At 42.8% G+C, this 19,620-nt stretch overlaps 2 protein-coding genes across 2 annotated transcripts in view; both read right to left on the bottom strand.

Annotated features, from left to right (window-relative positions):
• Positions 1-19,620, bottom strand: part of LOC144475981 (lachesin) — an 82,258-nt gene that overhangs the window by 57,585 nt on the left and 5,053 nt on the right. The window lies entirely within an intron of this gene.
• LOC144476560 (uncharacterized) lies at positions 97-7,628 on the bottom strand. Its single transcript, XM_078193657.1, has 3 exons — positions 7,467-7,628; positions 3,592-3,767; positions 97-610 (listed from the first exon to the last, which is right to left on the bottom strand). Exons 1-3 carry the CDS (start codon positions 7,626-7,628, stop codon positions 355-357), a joined length of 594 nt encoding a protein of 197 aa, XP_078049783.1. The 3' UTR covers positions 97-354.

Genomic DNA, 19,620 nt, shown 5'->3' with positions numbered 1-19,620 from the left:
TCTAAAACTGTACTGTCTTGTTTCTAAAAAATGGCTTGTATTTATACATTTTTGGTGTTCTGGTAAGGAGCCAATCACGATCAATTGAGCGAAGGGCGCTTGTAGGCCCGTGTGGTGTTCGATTGGTCGGTTGGTCGTCCGATAGAATTTCTGAAGAGGAGCGACGTCGACCGATTTATGGCTTTGACGTTTTTCGCCCTCGTAGAGTTTCTGCGTTGAATATTTTTTCTCTGAATTGTTGTTCCGAGACGGAACATACTCCCCCCGTTGAGAGACTTGCGATCAACATACTCGATATAGTGGTTTGATTTGGTGGTAGGATGTATGTGAAAATGAATTGAGACTGGTCCCTAGTTAGTCGTCGCCCATGGGAAGTGGCGACAGTTGTTTAATGGCTCTTTTATAGGTGCCCTTCGCTGTTCTTACTGTGGCGACTCTCACAATTCCGTCGTCCCCTGGATGGACTGCTATGATTCGGCCCAATTTCCATTGTAATGGAGCCGTTTGTTCGTCCCTCACGTAAACTAACATTCCTTCTTGGAATGCGTTGGCATCTCCCAAATGCCACTTGTGTCGTGTATGTAGTTCCTGTAGATATTCCCTTTGCCACCTAGTCCAAAAATGCTGTTTAATGTGTTGTATGTGTTGCCACGTTGACAACCTATTAGTGCGTATTTCTCGCACATCCTGCTCGGGTATAGTGGTCAATGGATCACCTATGAGGAAGTGTCCGGGTGTTAAGGCTATTAGGTCGTTTGGATCTGATGATAAAGGGGTTAGGGGGCGGGAATTTAGGATAGCTTCGATTTCAATTATTAAGGTGTCGAATTGCTCGTACGTCAGTAGTGTCTGTCCTAACGTCTTGTATAGGTGCTTTTTGAAAGATTTGACCGCGGCTTCCCAAAGTCCGCCAAAGTGCGGGGAGCGCGGTGGAGAGAAATGCCATTTTATTCCGTCATTGCTTAATCACGTTTCTACTATATTTGTATTTGTCTGATGGCAGCTTAAGTCCTAACAAATTTGTGACATTGTTGCTAAATATATTTTTTTTGAATTTCCGCGCTTTATTATGATTGCGCAGCTTCCTTTCCTTTATCCAAAACGATCCACATTAATAGCTATCGATGGTTTCTAATGCTTGTGTCCCGGTGACGCGCTACTTTGGACGGTTGGCTATGATAATTAGGTATCTTAGGATTTGCCTTGCTACATGTCACGCATTGTAAAATTGTTCTTCGCGTGGTGCTTTTGCCATCGATCGGCCAGTACCGCTGTCTCACCGCATTTAATGTTGCTAGCGCGCCGGAGTGGTAATTTCTTAAATGTTCATTTTGTATTATAAGTTTCGTAACGTGATGATTTTTAGGTAGTAATATTTGATGTTTTGTGAATATGGTATAGGAGTGTTTTTTAATCTACCACCTACCCGTAGTAAACCCGATGGGTTGATAAAAGGATTCAAACTTAATACGCGACTTTCTTTGTGGAGTGTTCCGCCTTTGTTTAACTCGCGTATCTCGGGCGCGAATTCCTGAGATTGAACAATGGTTGACTAAACCTTTGGTTGAATGGTTAATTGAACGCGATTGATCGCGCGAAGTGAAATGTTTTTCGCATAACGTTCCTACTTTAGAGAAAAATGTTTTATTGGCTAGCTCCTTGATTTCCGAGAATCGGTTAATTTGCGCGTTCAATGTTACGGTGTGACATTTGACCGTGGGTTTTATGTTTTTATTTTGTTTGGGCACCGACCCTGTGATGATCCACCCCAACCGTGTATTTTGTACTATTAGCGCGCTATTGTCTATGTACAATTTTCCGCTTTCTAAAACCTCGTAAAATAATGTGTTTCCTAATAGTATGTCGACGTCTCCTGGCATGTAAAAGTCGGGATCGGCGAGCTCAATACCTGCCGGGATATTAATTGTGGTAGGGTCGAAACGGCGTGCAGGTAGTGTTCCCGTTATGCATTCTAGTACAAAGAATTTTTCGGTTGCGTTGAAAGAATCGTCTGTAGATTTTATCGTTGTTTTTACGATGTGCTTCGCGACGGTTTGATTTTTTGCTAAGCCTTCGCATGCTAAATTGATTTTATCTTTTCTTAATTTTAATTTATCAGCTAACCGTCGCGTTATGAAATGTGTTTCCGATCCCCCATCTAGCAATGCACGACAAATGTGTTCCCGTCCGTAATTGTCGATTATTTTTATTTTTGTTGTGCCTAAAAGAACCTCCGCGTTATGTATTACGGATAGTGCTCTGGGTATTCCCCCTTTAGTATTATCAATCGCGTCTATGTGTGTGTCCTCAGATTGTGCGTTTCTTTCTATGTGTAGTAATGTGTTGTGTCTCCGGTTGCATTTACGGCAATTCCCGTATCTGCATTGGCTCGGCGTATGATTTGCTTGTAAACAATTGCAACAGAGCCTATTTTGATTTACAATTGAAATTCTGTCGTGAGCATTGGCTTGTAGAAAACGCGGGCAATAGCGCAAGATGTGTTGTTCTGCGCAAACGACACACTTGATGTTATTTGCAACGGTGTACGTTTGAACTTTGTTTTTAAGCGGTGGACTGTTATAGGTCGTGCGTGACCGTCTATCTAACTGCTGCGCATGATATCCGTTGTTTTTGAAGCCTTCTCCTTCGTCACTACGCGATTGCTTGTCTAAAAATTCGGATAGTTTTTCAAATTTGGGCATCTCTTCATTTTCCAGAGATCTGTCCCAGATTCGCCGCGTGTTTCTATCTAATTTATTTGCTATTATATAAACTAAAAATGCGTCCCAATGTTCTACCGGTTGTTTCAGTGCTTTGAGAGCCTTGACGCGGACTTGCGCTTGCTCGTTTAGTGACCGTAACGCGTATGGATTGTCTCGCGTACATTCCGGTAATTCTAATAATATTTTTAAGTGCGCGTGTACTATTTGGCGTGGCCTATCGCATTTCTTTTTTAATAGTTCCCAAGCTACGTAGTATTCTTCTTCCGTGGCTTCTAATCCGGCGATTACCGTGGTTATTTCGCCCCGTAGCGAATTTTTTAAAAATTGAAATTTCTCGACCGCGGGTATGTTCTCATTATTGTGTACCAGTGACTCGAAGGTATTATAAAATTCTCGCCATTCTAATGGGTTACCATCGAACGGTTTGATTTGTATCCTTGGAAGAAGCGAATTTGTCTGCCCACTCACCGTATTGCTAGGTGATTGCAATGTCCTATTACTATTATTCGTTTGCGTGTTTCGTTGGGCAATTAAACCGATACCGATCAATCGTGCAACGTCTCCGCAATTTGTTTCAAATTCTTCGCGTTCGTTCCAATAGTCTGTCTGTTCGTCTAGTAGTTCTATTTCTAATTGTACGTTTTCGTAGTCTAGTACCACCCGTTGTAATTTTTCTTTGTAAGTCATGAGTTCATTCTCGTTCTTATCTCCCGGTGATTCTAAAGCGTTTCTTATTCGTGTAACTTGTCCCTTGCATACCTTGCGTTTCGACATTAAAGATTTGAAATGAGCAGTATTGATTTGGCTAGTCATTTTGGTTGAGCTTACTAGGGATGGTTGTTTGAAAGGATTGTGACCACTGACTCACCCCAAGCTGCAATGTTGCGATGTTTGCTGCTCCTTCTGCGAATGTCCGTACGGCTGCACTCCTTCTGAGGATGTCCGTAGGGCTGCTGCGTGGTTGTCTCCGGCTGCTGGGTCCGGTAGATTTCCTCGTTGATTTTTGAGTCCACTGTTCCGACGGCTGCTGTGTCCGTTCGGCTGCTTCGTGGATGTTGGATTGGATTTACGATATCGATCGTAAATCCGGCTCGAAGGACCAAATGTTGCGTCGAGTCTGCGTACGTGATTGCCGCAGATTACTCGAAGGCGCGTGTGTATGAGATGTTGAGGAATCAACGAGGTGTTGTAGGTTTAACAATTTATTAGAGGTTCAATAGTATGCGAAATGGGAAATGTTTCGGCTGTGACGGCTCGGATGCTGGATTGATGAGTGTTAGCGATGCCTTGTTGGTCGTTGTCCTTGGTGGTTGTTCCCTTGGTTGATGTTTGATCGTCGCTGCGTCACTGCCGATCACCCTTGATTGCTTCTGCGTTTCTCTCACTCCTGACTGTTCGTCTGCTTGCTTCTAAAACTGTACTGTCTTGTTTCTAAAAAATGGCTTGTATTTATACATTTTTGGTGTTCTGGTAAGGAGCCAATCACGATCAATTGAGCGAAGGGCGCTTGTAGGCCCGTGTGGTGTTCGATTGGTCGGTTGGTCGTCCGATAGAATTTCTGAAGAGGAGCGACGTCGACCGATTTATGGCTTTGACGTTTTTCGCCCTCGTAGAGTTTCTGCGTTGAATATTTTTTCTCTGAATTGTTGTTCCGAGACGGAACAAAGCAATTTAAAGATCTTTGTGAAAATTAAAAGATTTTACAAATAACAGTATATTATCTTTAATCCATTAAAAAGGAAGTAGACAAATTCTATCTTGTTTCTCGTCAATCGATGAAAACAATTTCTACTCGGAGCAAAAACACTTCTCTTTTCCCGTTTCTTGTTTGCGATCCGTTTGATTGTTATCGTATTTTCGTATTATGTAACGAAATGTTCATTTCGTTAAGCGAATAAACATTGTTGTTATTATTACCAAACTCCTATATGTTGAACTGATATAAATTACCGAAACTCATTTCTTGAATTTTCATTACAAGTTCAGATAAAAAACCCAGAGCATTTTACCTTTCATTACAATTTCAATTAATAAGAAGATCTTAAAAAAAAGTCATTATACAGTAAACAAGTTCCTCCAACATTTGAGATAATATTCGAGTCATTTAGCCGAGGTTTGAAAATGTCGCAACCATGCAAAGGGTGTCCACGTGTCCGCCGCCGTATCTTCCGCAAATGGCGAATGCCGGCTAGAGATCGGGCCGAAAACTCTGCCATAGTTATGTTAATTCGCCGACGGAGTCGAACTAGACGACGATTAGGGGATCAAGCGTTGTAGAAACGGGTCATCGCCGCAAATAGCCGTAAAACCGGCTTCGACTGTGCGCAAACCCCGGCATGAAAAAACCTCCGACGTATCCGCAAAGAGGCTTAGAGAGGCGATAGCCTGGCACATTGTGCCGCCAGCCACTTTGCTAGACCGCGAATCCCTTGTTTCACGTTCCGCGAGCAACGCGGCGCAGCATTCATCCACCGTTTATACGTCGAGTGCGCCCCTAACTGCGTGTTCCTCTGATTTAGGCGGTAATAAGACCCGATGGATCTGTAGCGGATTAGCTTTTAAGAGGAGTGAGTAAAAGAGACCGCAGTAATTTCGGACGTGTTCGTAGGCGAGGGCATGATAACGAGCACTTCGATCCGCAACCTCCTTTCAACAATTGCATGGAGATTCGGGACGTTCGAATGTCAATGGCACTCGGGGAACGAAGCTGGTCCCTCAACCTCCGTTCCCGTTTAATCCTAGGATTTATTCGATTCTCAGAGATTTTAAGGAAAAATTATCCCTGATGCGGTTAGACTCTCGTCGAAGGTCGGGAACAATACCACTTGCTTCTATCGGTTTAGGATGCTTTTTTTGGGAGATGATATTCTAAGATGCCATTTAGCTGTGATGTGATTAAATTGACGATTTTAATGTAAATTGCTGTCGTCGGTTTCAAGGAATAAAAGGCAATTTATCACCAGTTTAATAAGCGTTGAAGAATCTAAAATACTCCGACACTTTTAACGTGACTAGCGGTCTAAGCAAAAAATTATTAGTTTAAGGTGGTCGAGATTTTCTGAGCTAAATAAAAACACTGAATTATTTTTCTTATTTAATCACGATCTGTCTATGTTCCTATATATTCTATAATATATAATATTTACAATTTAAAAAATCTATTTTTCCTCCATCGTTGAACATTAATAATAAAATCGCGAGACAAGAGCCTAAGAAGTGAGATTCGCGACCGCGAATGAGGATGTTTGGGTGCAGTGCTACAATTGTTAATACGACGTGCAGTTGGCCCCAGGTGCCAAATGGTTCTTCAGGAGCCGGAGTGCCCTCGCAGCTCAAAAGTACGAGAGAAAGAGAAATAAAGAGCGGACGGGGAGAGGAGCGTAGAAAGCACGGGAAAACGAAATTTCTCTTCCAGATTTAAGCAGCGTTGGTTCACTCACGAGTTGGGGTCTCCGGTTTCGGTGTTGTAAGCGCACTCTCTGCACGTCTCTCGGCTTCCTCTCGCGAGTTTTAATTCTGTAGTGTCAATCTCGCGGCGCGTCTCTGCCGCGCTCTCCCGGACCAGTACGCGAATTGTGTTTTCTTTTATACGGTGGTATGATCACGAACAGCGCCGCGTGCCTGCACTTCCCTGTACACCCGCGGAATTCAATTCCGAGACATGCCCGCAATAGAATCAGACAGTGCTAAGAGCTCCTTCTGCCGCCAGTATGTTTCGGGATTCGATCCCGCGTCGGCGCCCGTAACCCTTGAATTGAAATGGGCAGCAACCACTATCCGGATACCTATACTCCCGATGAAAAAACCCCCACCGGAAGCCATTGTCTTCGATTATTTCCGGCCATCCAATTATTCGTTGCGCTTTCTTCGCCAGTCTATAAGCTCGAATACCGAATGTTTCAGCTTGGCACCACTCCTGTCCTCCCTCTTCGTTGCTCCGTTCGATTTTCAAGATTTTCGCGATTATACGATCTCTAATTGTACGCGTTAACCACGCTTTTCCTGCGGACCGCTGGTGGTACGCTGCAGGATCATTCAACGATTTCCCGTTATTTGAAAAATGTCAGAACGAGTTTTCCTTTGTCTCGCTGGAAGAGCGAAATAAAAACGCTGCTCGCTTTTGTTATGCTTACGTGACGTTATCTTGTTAATGCGCGCGATTGCTTGCGTTTCGCGAATCTGCATAGTTGACAATCTATGAGCCGTGTGGGACACCGAGTGACCTACTTGAAGGTATATTTATTTTTATAATAATTAGAATCGTAATTTTGAATTTGTACGTCTAAAATTTAAAAGCACATTGCAGTTGTTTTCTCGCTAAAATTTCTCTCATTATTCGCTGCAAGAGGGCTTAATAGTCTTGATTTTGACACGTCAACAAAAAAGGGGTTGCAGACAAATAATCTAGATGACTGTACCAAAAACATCGCATCCTTTTGAAATATATGACAGAAATGTGGTCAAAGAGAAGCTATAAATTCTGTGTGCTACAATTTCAAATAATTCTATTGAAATATTCTTTGACCAACCGAGATTTAGACTAAACGAAATCGCTCTAAGGAAAGGTCTTTCGCGTCGGGTAATTGAAGAAACCATTGTCGTCGCTAATTGAAAGTGAGAGAAAAGTATGAAGTCTCGTGTCTTTTAATTTTCGTCGTGTGCGCGGAATTGAAACGATATACATACCGCTTCTTCACGGTCCCGCGACTTTTGATGCGAGACACAAAGGACGAGTTAACTAACAGGCTCATGAACGAAGCACGCTAATGGCATTCCCCGCAGAGCCTGTCGCAGAGACAATCGGAAGAAAGTCAGCGAGAGTTTGTTCGGCACGGTGTAAGCTCGGCGCGCCGTGGGTGAATCGATCCCGTGAACATCAACCGTGGCAACACGGAAATAGGCCATTATGGGTCCTAATACAATAATATGTCAAGTGCGCAGCGAATTATCGGCGTGGCTCCGCCGCTCGAGAGCGTAATGCACTGGCGGAGCGACCAAGTCGTACCAGCGGAATCCACCAATAATTGCCGGGGAGAATCCATGTCGGAAAATTCGCGGCGATGGCGCCATAGACGGGGACAGTACGTCTGAGCAGCGCCGCGATTACTCTCGCATGGGCTGTCCCTTCAAAGCGGAATTTTCAAAGGGCCGGATAGCCGGGCATTCTGTAGAGAGCGAGGATCGCTGAATAATAAATAGCGAAACGCCGCGAACGGTGCCAGTTTACTTCTACCGGCATTTTGGAAATGATCGCCTAATCGTGACGGAAACTTTGGAACCAAAAAAACTATTTTCAGAAATAATAAAGACGTCCGAAGCAGAAAGATCGCGAGGATGTTGTGCCTTGGAAAAATTCTATCGTGCGTTAGCGCAATTATCGGGGGAATTTGGAAATTCTATTTCGCAAATTGGAACGCGCAGTGGATTCTCGGAGCAGACGCGAACGTTCGAATACTAGGCACTTAATTACAGCGTCAGACTTTACGCAATTGGAGGGAGAAGAAACAAGACTGATCCTTGGAAATTTATCAAACAGAGGGAAGGAGTTCGGGAAATTCAGAGGAAGAAAGAGCGAAGGCGGTGGAGGACTGAACGAGTTTAGGAAATTCAAACGAAGAAAGAATTCAGGGAACAGGGGAATGAAAGAAGTTCGGAGGAAGAGAAAGATTTCGAGGGGAGAAATAAAAAGAAATTACTATTTACTTCCTGTTCGTTGGAATCGATGCTGGCGATTTTTATTCGGACGTCTAACAGATTAGGGGGACATTGAAAATGGTAACTTCTACGAAGATAGTGTAACAATAATTTTTCCAAAAATATATTCATTGATCTTTGTAATAAACGAAATCTGCGTTCGATGAAATAGAAAGGAACAACGATAAATATTCGCGGATTTGAATACGTTTCTGTAAACAATTACCACCATAATATCCAAGACAACACCCCAATGGATAAGTATCCAATAATCAATGGAACCATCCGGTTCGCCGAATCCATAAATCCGGAACCGCGTCCACCGTAATTAAGCCAGCAAGTTGATAATCAGTCTGAAACTCAAGCTTCGTGAAACCTCGTTTGAGCTTCCGTTACAAGCAAAGCTTGTAACAAAGGAAGAATGAAAAAATAAGCCCCCGAGCCCAGTCTCTAACGGAACAAAAAGATCTCGTCCATCGTTGAACAATGTAAACGTGTAAAGCATCACGTTTTGCAATTTCTCTGCACCGTTCGTTGTAAACAAAAGGTGTGAGAAACATCCATCTAACTGGTGCGATTCGGTTGGCGCAAATAGCAACGGGCAAACTTGCATTACAATAGGATCCTCCATGGTAGGTATCTCTTACGTGTACATTTTTAGACAGAGCTGTTTGATACTGAAATTGTTCGATCTAAATCGGCTCACACGCGCAACTGGGTTTATCGTACAAATAGGCGAGAATTTCATTCACGACTATTCTATTGTACCGATATTCTTCTAGAGACTCGTTATTTTGATCCATTTTTTGAATATCAGCATTTACCTTTCGTTTCAATGCATACTACATTTTGGTAATCAAATATCGGTTGCTTTTACCGACCTATCACTAATAATTAAATCAATTGGTTTCACTCATTTCATTCGACTGTTATTAACACTTCACCGTCGTTTGGCCGTAAATTTTTTTGTTATTATAGAATAATTAAGCTTTGGAAAATTGCCTTTTCGCAATTTCGATTCGCATTCCGCTTCAAGAGTTAAAAAAAGCACAGGGTGAAAACAACCCTTATCTATGTACTATGAAAATGCTTAAAAATAATGTAAAAAATAATTAAAGTAAACCAACAATTACAATGTTTACCGGTTTACAAATGCACATTCCAGTAATGGCAATAATTAGACTGCAGTACTTTAATGGTTATTTCTAACCAAAATCTATTTCTGCCATTTATAATGATTATCATAACCAAGAATATTCTAGTCATTTATAATGACCAATTAATAACCAAAATCGTTTCAAGCCAAATGTTAACGGCTTGATTATTGGCTGCAATTTGCCCTCGTTTCGGCTCTAACTAGAGCACGGATCTATATGCAAAATAAAAACTGTCTACCTTAATTCTAACAAACAAAAATGAGATAAAATCTCTTCGTTCAATCATTTCAATAGAATGTAGAGAAGATATTTTCGAACATCTTATATTTCCCTATTTTTCCTAATCATTTCTACGATAATCGCATAAAATCCGCAGTCCAGTTACAAGAGTTTCGCTTCGTGACAGAAACTGTGGAGCAAAGATAACTGTGACGCAAAGACAAGATAGTTGATGCTCCACGGTTGGCAGAATTGTCTGGTTCGCGGAATCGCCGTTTCGCAGATCGGTTGTCTTGCGAGCAACCGGTTGCCGCGCGTCAGATTTCGCCGGTCGCTGGTATCAGGCGACAGGGTCTGCAGAAAAGGGGTTTGCGAGGCCTGGAAAATAGGAAGGACGAGGAGGAAAGAGCGAGAGGCGCAGGTTATACGGTACAAGCGGAACCAACACAGGAAGCTCATTAAGTTGCACCCCGCGGCTGGTCCGTGCACAGAGAGGATACACCGCCAGGTGGTCCCGTCCGCCTCCCGCGGCAACCACCCCCCCCCCTCCCCCACCTGTTCAGGGACGGCCCGTTGTTTGGCTCCGATGCGCGAACGCGCACGGGTGCTCCTCCACGCATTCAGTGTCACCTTCGTTAGCCGACATTGAGAAAGAATTATGATAATGACGATCACGCCCGAGGGTGTTCCCGTGGCTGGCTTTCTCCAGATTCCCGGGGCCCTTCTCCTACACACCTCCCTTTAACCCCTCCGTCCGCCGTAGTAACTCGCGCGCGATCCATTCAATCCCGGCTAAATAAAATTTCGAACAACCAGAGCCGCGACATAATCCGCGAGCGCGCGCGCGCGCTGCCCGCCCCCATAAATCAGCCGCGAATGATTTACATCGAGCGGCGGGAACCGCGGCGCGCTGACGACCTACGGCTGCGGAAACGCTGCGGTTGCCGTGTGCCGGTTCACAAGGAAGCTCCTTCGGTGGTGGATTTTTTCGAAAGGTTACAGCTCGCGGGCAAACTAGATAAAAGTGGCTCGCGTCGCATCGGGCTAAAACACCCCTTGCGGATTAATCCCTGTTTACCTGGGCGCCGCGGGAAAACTGTAATAAAGAAACTAACCTGCGGAGATTAGACGAGAAATTGTTCTACCGAGACCAGCGCTCTCTCTCTCTCTCTCTCTCTCTCTCTCCTTTCTCTCTCTTTTTTTCGATTGTCGATCTTCCCTAGCACACAAAGTGGCTCGGAAGATTTATCCGGACTTTGTCCCGCAAGTTGCACCAAGAACCTCTATCCCTTCTCTTTGTTTTCGTCACCAATCAATCGATCACGTGGCACGACCGGTTTCGGATTTTTCGGTCGTAATTATTGGAGAAAATTTGCGGCCTTTGTTTGTCGGAACTTCGAACTTCCATCAATGTTGCCGAATCACCGGTTTCGGATTTTCTGTTTTGCAATCGCGAGACCCAATCTGCCCTGTTTGCTTTTTGTGAATACTGTCGTCAAACGACCGGTTTCGAATGTTCCGTCTTTATTCACGCGCCGCGACAGAATATTCAGTCGACTTACGTATCTGTTCGAACGCAGTCTTGTTGCTGCGATTCGTTCCTCATTGGAACTAGTATTTTCTTATTCGTGGTAAGCATTAAGACAGAATGACGCAGAGTAAAATGTGCCGCTTTCTCGATATGAAGTGCGCTACACGTTCAAGAATTTATTAATAAATGCGCGTAAGAGAGTTTTACTCTACGAGTGAAACAGAATTTATTTTTATTCTGGATTTAATCCAGAATGCGTTCTGCACTATGCATTCTCGCGGGCAAACAGAGTTTCCACGGCTGCGTGCTCCAGATGACGAATCTCGTTGCTCTTTTTTAAAATATCTTACTATGCTGAGTTTGAAAGAGTCTGGAACGTCAGAAATGGTAAAGACAAAATCATGATTTATGAGATTCTTGTGCTGATACGTCTAGATTTATAAAACAGTACTGATGAGTCAAGATGTGGCTTTTAAATCTTGCGAAGATCGATTATATAATTACAAAATTTCTTTCTACAATAAATTGAAAAGTTGATGGTACCTTTTTCAGGTACCATTAGATGACATTATCCTGGCACAATGTAAATTGTTTTATATTACATAGAAAACTACATGTTGCAAAACCTACTATGTACAGGTATAAACTCTGCAATTGAATAATTACTAATAATTAGATATTTTAGAAACTTCTGCACATTCACAGGTACCTGTAAAAATATTATCGGATCGTTCTTACGTCATACTCTACAAATCATTAATTGGACCAATTTACTGCACCGCGAGACGAAAATAAAATTCTATTCAGTTTTCGGGGGCCATTTTTAGTGCAGCGTTTAGCCAGGTGGTAAACATCCATTTCTTGTGAGCCGCGACTTCCTGCACGGTTCACGAAAATAAATTTACACTGTGTCGAAATTAAAAAAAAAAAACTGTGGCAACAGAAGCTAGAGAGAAAGAAAAAGGCATAGAGAGAGAGAGAGAGAGAGGCGACGCACCACGGGAATAATTACAGACCGCTGTCGAGATATTGAATACTGGCAAATGTTATAGAGCCAACCAATAACATCCAACGGGGAACGGTATCATCAGTCAATCCGCTGGCACGGCATGTTTATTACGGGCACAAGTTACTGTCAGCGGAACAAATGCCCCTACTGAACGGGAAGCCACCCTACCCAAACCTGTCCATTATTCCTGTCGTTCACTTTCGTCACTTTCCCCATATAACGTGTGCCCGCGGCAGAAACGACGCCCGATACCCTACACCTATTGCGAGCCGATGGGGATGCGGCCTACGGAAGCGGAAATAGTGTCGGAACAGAAGATAAGATGATTCAATTTACGGTGCATGAGTGGGTTGTTAATTAGGCAAGAATCTTTGATACGCCCGTCACTGTGCAACCATGACGAGCCACGTGACAATCGGCGGAACGGGAAGTGTTTATGTAAAATTCTTGCTCGATTCGTCGTCCATGCAATTGTTTGTTTCTGCTCGATCGCAGGGTGTTACAAATGAGGAAGACAATTATCAACAATTATCAGCTTAGTTAATGTAACTGAAAGACGGACAAAAAATTGATCATACTCCCTCTATTTGTCTGCATCCTTTGAATAATAATCAAATTTAATTTACTGTAAAATGTACTGCAATACGAAATGTGTTTATAAAATTTTGTTAAAGAATATTAGAAGAATATAAGAATAATCTCAATTTTAAAATATAAAATATACGGTGAATATAGAAAAGAAAAAACTGCAAGGTTACAGTGAACAAATCTTTAAAAGATCGACAATACAGCGAAAATATGAATCGCAATTCTAATAACAAAATGTTTAAAAAAAATTTCAGATAACATGATTAATTTCTCCGGAGATCCTCTCGTTAAAAAAGAACCATTCCCGAGCGACGAGGTAGAATGGTCGTTTTCTAACAACTGTACGACTAACAAGCATCGAATAGCCACCAATTTGAATCAGCCATTAGGAACTGAATAGCGAGATAATGATCATTTAATGTACTGGTTCGAAACCGAATGTTTGCTCAGCTATGCGAAAGAAGTCCGCGAGTATTTCGGCGATTTTTCCACCGGATAGATCAATTTGCCGGCCGGACTTAACGGATCGCTTTTTAAGGGATTTATTTCCATTATTACGCGCAGTAAGTGTGATATGCGAGATTGAAAAATAGATTCGAATATATCGGCCGGTGCGACACTTGAAACCGAATATTTATACTTCCCATATTTCACAATCGGGCGGGCGAAATTTAAAAAAATCGCGAGTTTCGCGGGTTAACGCGCGGGCATTACGGCTAGAATTACAATAGATTCGAAACGGCAGGGCGCGACGATAAACTGCAATGAAGAATAGATCTCGGTGTGTTGGTTAAACAGTAGCATTCTCGAATTTACCGTTCAGCCGAATGGACGGGATGGGAACCGGGCTGTGCGTGATAAAAAAAAAAAAGAAACGTGGAACATCAATCAAATGGCGTATACACAATTGAAAAACTAGGCATAACGAAGTTAAAAACAACAACATGGCCGTAGCCCAGCTGCGAATGGGAGAGAAATATCCGCGTGCGTTCGATTACTCGACTCAACCATATCGTTTTCCTCTCCCCCCCCGGGCCGATAGAAACCAATCGTAATAGCGATCTATTGAAAATATTAAAAAACACGGGGGGGGGGGCTGAAAAAAAGTACAAACAAAATGCTAAAAAACTCGTTCCATCGCGGCGATCCTTCCTCGTTGAGGCGCGTTTGAACTGTTTCCCATGGGTTTTGTCGCGTCCGCCACCCCTATGTTTGCTCGTCTTACGAATCCGCCGCCCTAATCGTTCGCAAATCCTTTTTACCATGATTACGCAATCTCGAGCCCCTTGTTTTCAAATCCGGCGAACGCAAACAACCGTCCCGCAACCGAACCGGGCGAAATTAAAATGCCTTTTAATTGGCCGATAACACCGTCCCGGCCAATCGTATCGACAATTTCGTAACAGCGAAAAAACCCGATCATCCCTCACCTCCGAGGTGTGCCTTCGCGTTTACGCAATCGCTTTGCTAGCGATCATTATAGAAGCGGTTTCAGCGCCGCGACACGCAACGCGATTTTCTAGCTGTTGCGTTCAGCTACGGGGTAACCATTAAGCTGCTTTCGGCTGAACGATGTCAAAGTAGAAAAAAAAAGCCGTTCGCATTTGTTGCACACGTACGTTTCGTCGATACAATTTATTTCGTGGAACAAACATCGAGAAGGTAAGACAGGAAAATTCATTTTTAATTTTGGATAATTAAAATATCTTTGATTAATGTCAATAGTCATGAAAAATATGAAGATATTTTCCCTTTTTAAATTGTATTTTCTTGAAATGTATGATTCAAAAAATACGTTTGCAAAAGAATTGTTTTCAATGCATTGAAATAACGATATTGTACAATCAAGGTATAATTGATATTCGTTTTCAAGGTATTTTCGATTAATTTTGAATCAAATCAAAAATTGATTTTCGAAATGCCCTTTCGAAAATGGCAGCTTATTATATCATTTCAATGAAGAAAACAGTTGCAATCAAATTATAAATATCTATCACTAAAAAAAATATATAAAATATAAATAAGACTATAAAAACCCAAAGAAAAATACTTGTTTATTTTCCTGTAAATAAATCCAAAGGAAAGGTTCTAAACTGCATTTCTCGATCAAGGTTGTCTAAGGTTAAATGAAATAAATAATTTGATCTCTAGATACGGATGACGCGGCATCCGACGTGTAATAGCTACGCGAACGTGTTAAATGACTGGAACCTGGTAGCCGCTCGATTATAAACAAACCGAGAAAAGAAATATTTCGCAGCTTTCGTCTGATCGATGCTCTCGTAATTTTTATCGCAGCCCCAACATGAGCGCGGCCTAATAAATCGTCGCAATTAGAAGTATATAAACGATCGCGGCGACCGCGGCGTAAATCAGAAGATTGCACGCGCGTTGGTTCGCGCCTCCCCGACGCGAACAGCAATCCGGTGGCCGGGTATCGAGAAATATCCGAGGAATCTTGTATTTTGATTGCACGTATGGGAATAAGATATCTGTTTCGCATACAGGCACATAGGAAATGAGATTTGCTATGCATAGAAAAATAAACTGAACCTTGTTCCCATTTCCCGTTACAACTACACCAAATCCAATAGGCGATCGACGGGCTGCTGCCGGCTGCGTAACGTACTTCGAAAGAGAATTCATTCATTCCGGTGCCGGGTTTGCCTGTTCACCTTTTTTTTCTATCAACGCGAAAGAAGCTCGCGCAATTAAACGAAACTTGATCGAGTCTTGACGAACGTGTCCTGAATAGAACTTTTATTATTTTTTTCGTTGCAATCGCGGAAAGATTAAACTACGCGTTAAAACGTTCACGAAGCAAACAGTTTGCACGTGCTATTAAATTCGAATGTTTGCATTTATTAAAATAACGAAACTAAACGCAGTGAACATACGGGGAATGACAAAAATTCATGATAACTCTATCATTTATTTTACTTGTCTTTTTAAAATTTTGGCATCGATGGATAACATTTTAAGGCGCGAGTCAAAATTTAAATAAATCTGACTTACTTACCATTATTTTAACCCACTAATTCGTGTGTGTTTTATCGACCTTTTCTATAATAATAACAAATAGAACAGTAATAAATTAAATAGTAATTTTAAGGAATAATTTAAGCACTATGTTTCCTACATCTGGTTTCCAACATCTCTCCCAGTAAACACGGAATTCTTATATCTTCGAATCTTGGCTTACGAACGACACGCTACGAACACTGGTATTTATAATAATAAACGTATTCGAACTTGGGCGGGAATCGGTTTTGCATCGTGCCGCAGTCGTAAAACGATGGTTTTATATCGGAAATAAAAATAAACGTTTATGTTGAAGCTGCGATAACAGCTATAAAAGCGTCGATCAAAGCGGCGATAAAAATTGCAAAAAATTTCTTTTCTGTTTACAATAGAACTGCGACCGTGCTTTACATTTCAGTCACTTCATCCTTTGACTCTAAAGCTATTGACAACTCGAACTTATTGGTGAAGTAGGAGGTTACGCTTCTAAGTTTAAATTCGGAAGAAATTGTTATTTCCACGAACATCGAATGTTAAGAACTAATATTAAAGTTATCAACATCAATTGACTACAATAAAATTTTCAATTCTCAAAACACATCTTTTAAATTTTCATTAAAAGCTCGGATAAAGAAGCTAAACAAGGTCAATTGTCCCAATTGTTTGTAATCTAACAAAATTGTTGCGTATTCTCATTCTCCACAAAATTAATCGGTCTAATATGTCGAAAATGTTTAGGTCATTTTAATCAATTCTGAAACAATTATTCCGCTCGAAAAGACGGGATTATGTGCACTGCTGTGTTCGCTGCTATAATGTGAGTACACTGCTACATTAAACAATGCTATTCCTCATCGACGTTCATGGTTTCAAGCTCCGGCATCAGCGCACCGCTTACGTACCGGCGGAATTCATCCCGTGATCGATCGGCTCGGAAAATTACCAACAATTGGTTTTATAAACGCCTCGATTAATCGCATCCACTTCTGTTACTATAAAAATCGGAACGAATCCCGCGCTGGCAAAGCAAAAGTTTCCAAACTTCTGAATCCCGGTCCAACACCGTCGCCGACTACAGTTAATGTACCGTGATTTACGGCATCTCTCCCCTCCCCCCCTCCTCTTTTTCTCTTCGATCATCCATCTGCCTCGCCCCATCGTAATCTGGGTAATTGCCGTCAAATTTGAGCTAGTTTCCTTTACGACTACGACTTTGAATCAAACCCGGTTTATTCCATAACTATGCGACGAGTTAGGATAAATCCATTGAGCGAGCGGTGCTCGCCGAGTCGCGAGAATGGGCCACGCAGTTCGATCGAATAATTAGGGTGGAACTAATCAAAATGTATAAGAACGCGAATCCACTTTCGCGAGTCTCCGGTTTGAAGACGTTTGTCTTGAACGTGTCAGGTTTGCCGTTCGCCCGCGGTCAGAATTAAATACGGTTGAACGTAAACAGGTATTTCGCCCCTTTCGGCGACGGAAGATCAATTTCTTTTTGCGAAACGATATATTACACCACGGAATTGTAGGAACTAATTAAAGGGTGAATTATGGTCGGGAGAGATTGTCGAACTTCGAACTCTCTCTCTAACTTCGTATAAAATAATCTTATAACGCTCTGCCGGCGCTCATTTTTAAAGAGTCGAGCCTCTACTTAGCCCGTGACACCGATATTTTAACATTCCTTTTTTTTTACCCTCCCCCAAGTTCCAGGAGTTCAAAGGTCAACGATTTGCCGGCCATTTAATGGTCGCCCGGCTTCGAGTAGTTCGACGCCGAAGTTGTTGACTACTAGATCGCAATTTATGTTCGCCGGAGAACGTTCGACCGTACGTACGTTTCTGCGTAAACGCATCTGAAGACTTTTTTTTGCGACGAATTGGCCCCGTTAATTAGACGCGGGGAAAAGTCGCGTGAAATCGGAACGTTTTATTCGGTGGAAAAAGCGGCTCGCGCTGTTTTCAGTTGAACTTTACTTTACCAGGATCCCTGGACGGAAAGAAAATCCGGAAAAAATTCAGCGGACGTGCTTGTTTATTCAAATAAACAGACAGAGCCTTCCCGGCGAAGCATACGGATGATACAAACAGATTTCGAGCGATACACCGGAGACAGAACAAAATATAAACAAAGCGCGTTTGAGAAATGAAATAGGAAGGGCGCGGGCAACGGAAGACAGATGCGAGGAAAAGTAGCAAGAAATTATTATGCAAAATTGAAGCATCCCAGTGTACAGAACGGTACTAAACTACCTTCGGATCGTCTCGGTATGGAGCTGCGGACACAGTTTTTATTGTCCACCGTTTCTGTACAATTTGCAAAACAAACGGAGGGAAATCGCGATTGAATTTGTGAGAAGCAATGCAGCACGGCAGCAAGTAGTAGCACGGCAGCAAGTAGTAGCACCAAATTACTACTACATTTAATGATACTGGGAATATACTTATTATTATTTAATTTGTACGAAAAATTGATAATAATTAATAATTTATACGTTAATTTATACGGAATACTATACAATCTTTTATAATATTTATTATCGCTACATTGATCCTGGGGTACATATCATTCCAGAAGTTGCACAAATGCAATTCGACTACCTATAAAATAAAAGATCAGGATACATAGAGATCATTTTTCTCCTTGAGTTTTTCATGCATCATCTAATTCTCTGACCAATCTGTTTCCACTATTTTGATAAACTCTCACAAACGGTTGAACAAGTGAAATCAAGAGATTATAACGCAATCGCGTTCACTACAACTACAGGCGGTTCCTCGAGAAGACACTTCCCACGGAACTGCCGACTTCAGCTTCCAGACCACAACACTATTACTTTACTAAAGCTATTGATTCCCGCGATGGGAGTGCTTCAAACACTGTAAACGAATAAACATCCGGTCGAGTTACAAAGACTCGAGTTGCCGGCCGATCGATCGATATCGCCGATACAAATCCGTCGGAGCCCGTCGAAATTCGTTGCTAATTATTGCCAAAGTCATTTCGTTTCGTCGTCGCACAGTTGATCGAACAAAGTAGTCCGGAAGAAGACGGAGAGAGAAAGAGAGAGAGAGAGAGGGGGCGGGAGTTATCTCTCTCTCTCTCTCTGACGACAGAAACGAAAGAGGCAGTTTTATTTAATTCGATGTTTGAAAGTTTGAACCAAGGAGGATCTCCGGAGCATCGGTAACTACCACCCCCCGTGCCCCTGTTTCCTCTTTTCGCCGTTTACCGCGGCCCGGTTTCCCTAACCGCCCCCCCTCCCCACGATCCCATTTTCGGCAGAGGTCCGTCCCGGCCTGCTCCTCCCGCGGCCTCCGTCGCCCGTAGGTACCCCGCTATCGTCGTGACATTGCCCGAATTTTGAGCATTAGTTTGCGAACCATTTAGCACAACTACTCGGGTTCCACCGTAGTTCGAAATCACGGCGCATACATCGTCCGCGCGGCTTAAACCGCAATGCTTAGTGCGGTGGCCTGCCCCGCAGTATAGTCATTGTACATTATGCTACGCGAGTAGGTCTTCATCCCGTATCCGCGCGCGGTGTAAACGGCGCGTTCCCGAATCATGCGCGAGGATAATTGGTGGCCCGAGGTGGGCCGTGGGGGGGGGGGGGGGGGGCCTCCGCCGCCCCCGCGCCGGTGGGAGACGGCGAAACGGTCGGGGGGGGGGGGG

This window comes from Augochlora pura, chromosome 10 (assembly GCF_028453695.1).
Source record: "Augochlora pura isolate Apur16 chromosome 10, APUR_v2.2.1, whole genome shotgun sequence".
NCBI classification, from domain to species: Eukaryota; Metazoa; Arthropoda; class Insecta; order Hymenoptera; family Halictidae; genus Augochlora; species Augochlora pura.
This window is presented reverse-complemented; position numbering and strand designations above follow the sequence as displayed.

Excerpts from the sequence above, each read along its gene's own strand:
- LOC144476560 (XM_078193657.1), bottom strand. The coding sequence starts at position 7,628 with ATGGCCTATTTCCGTGTTGCCACGGTTGATGTTCACGGGATCGATTCA. Across the intron at positions 3,768-7,466 it reads CGTGCTTCGTTCATGAGCCT|CAGCCGAACGGACACAGCAG; the intron begins GTTAGTTAACTC and ends ACATCCACGAAG. Across the intron at positions 611-3,591 it reads TCGCAACATTGCAGCTTGGG|GTGGCAAAGGGAATATCTAC; the intron begins GTGAGTCAGTGG and ends TTTTTGGACTAG.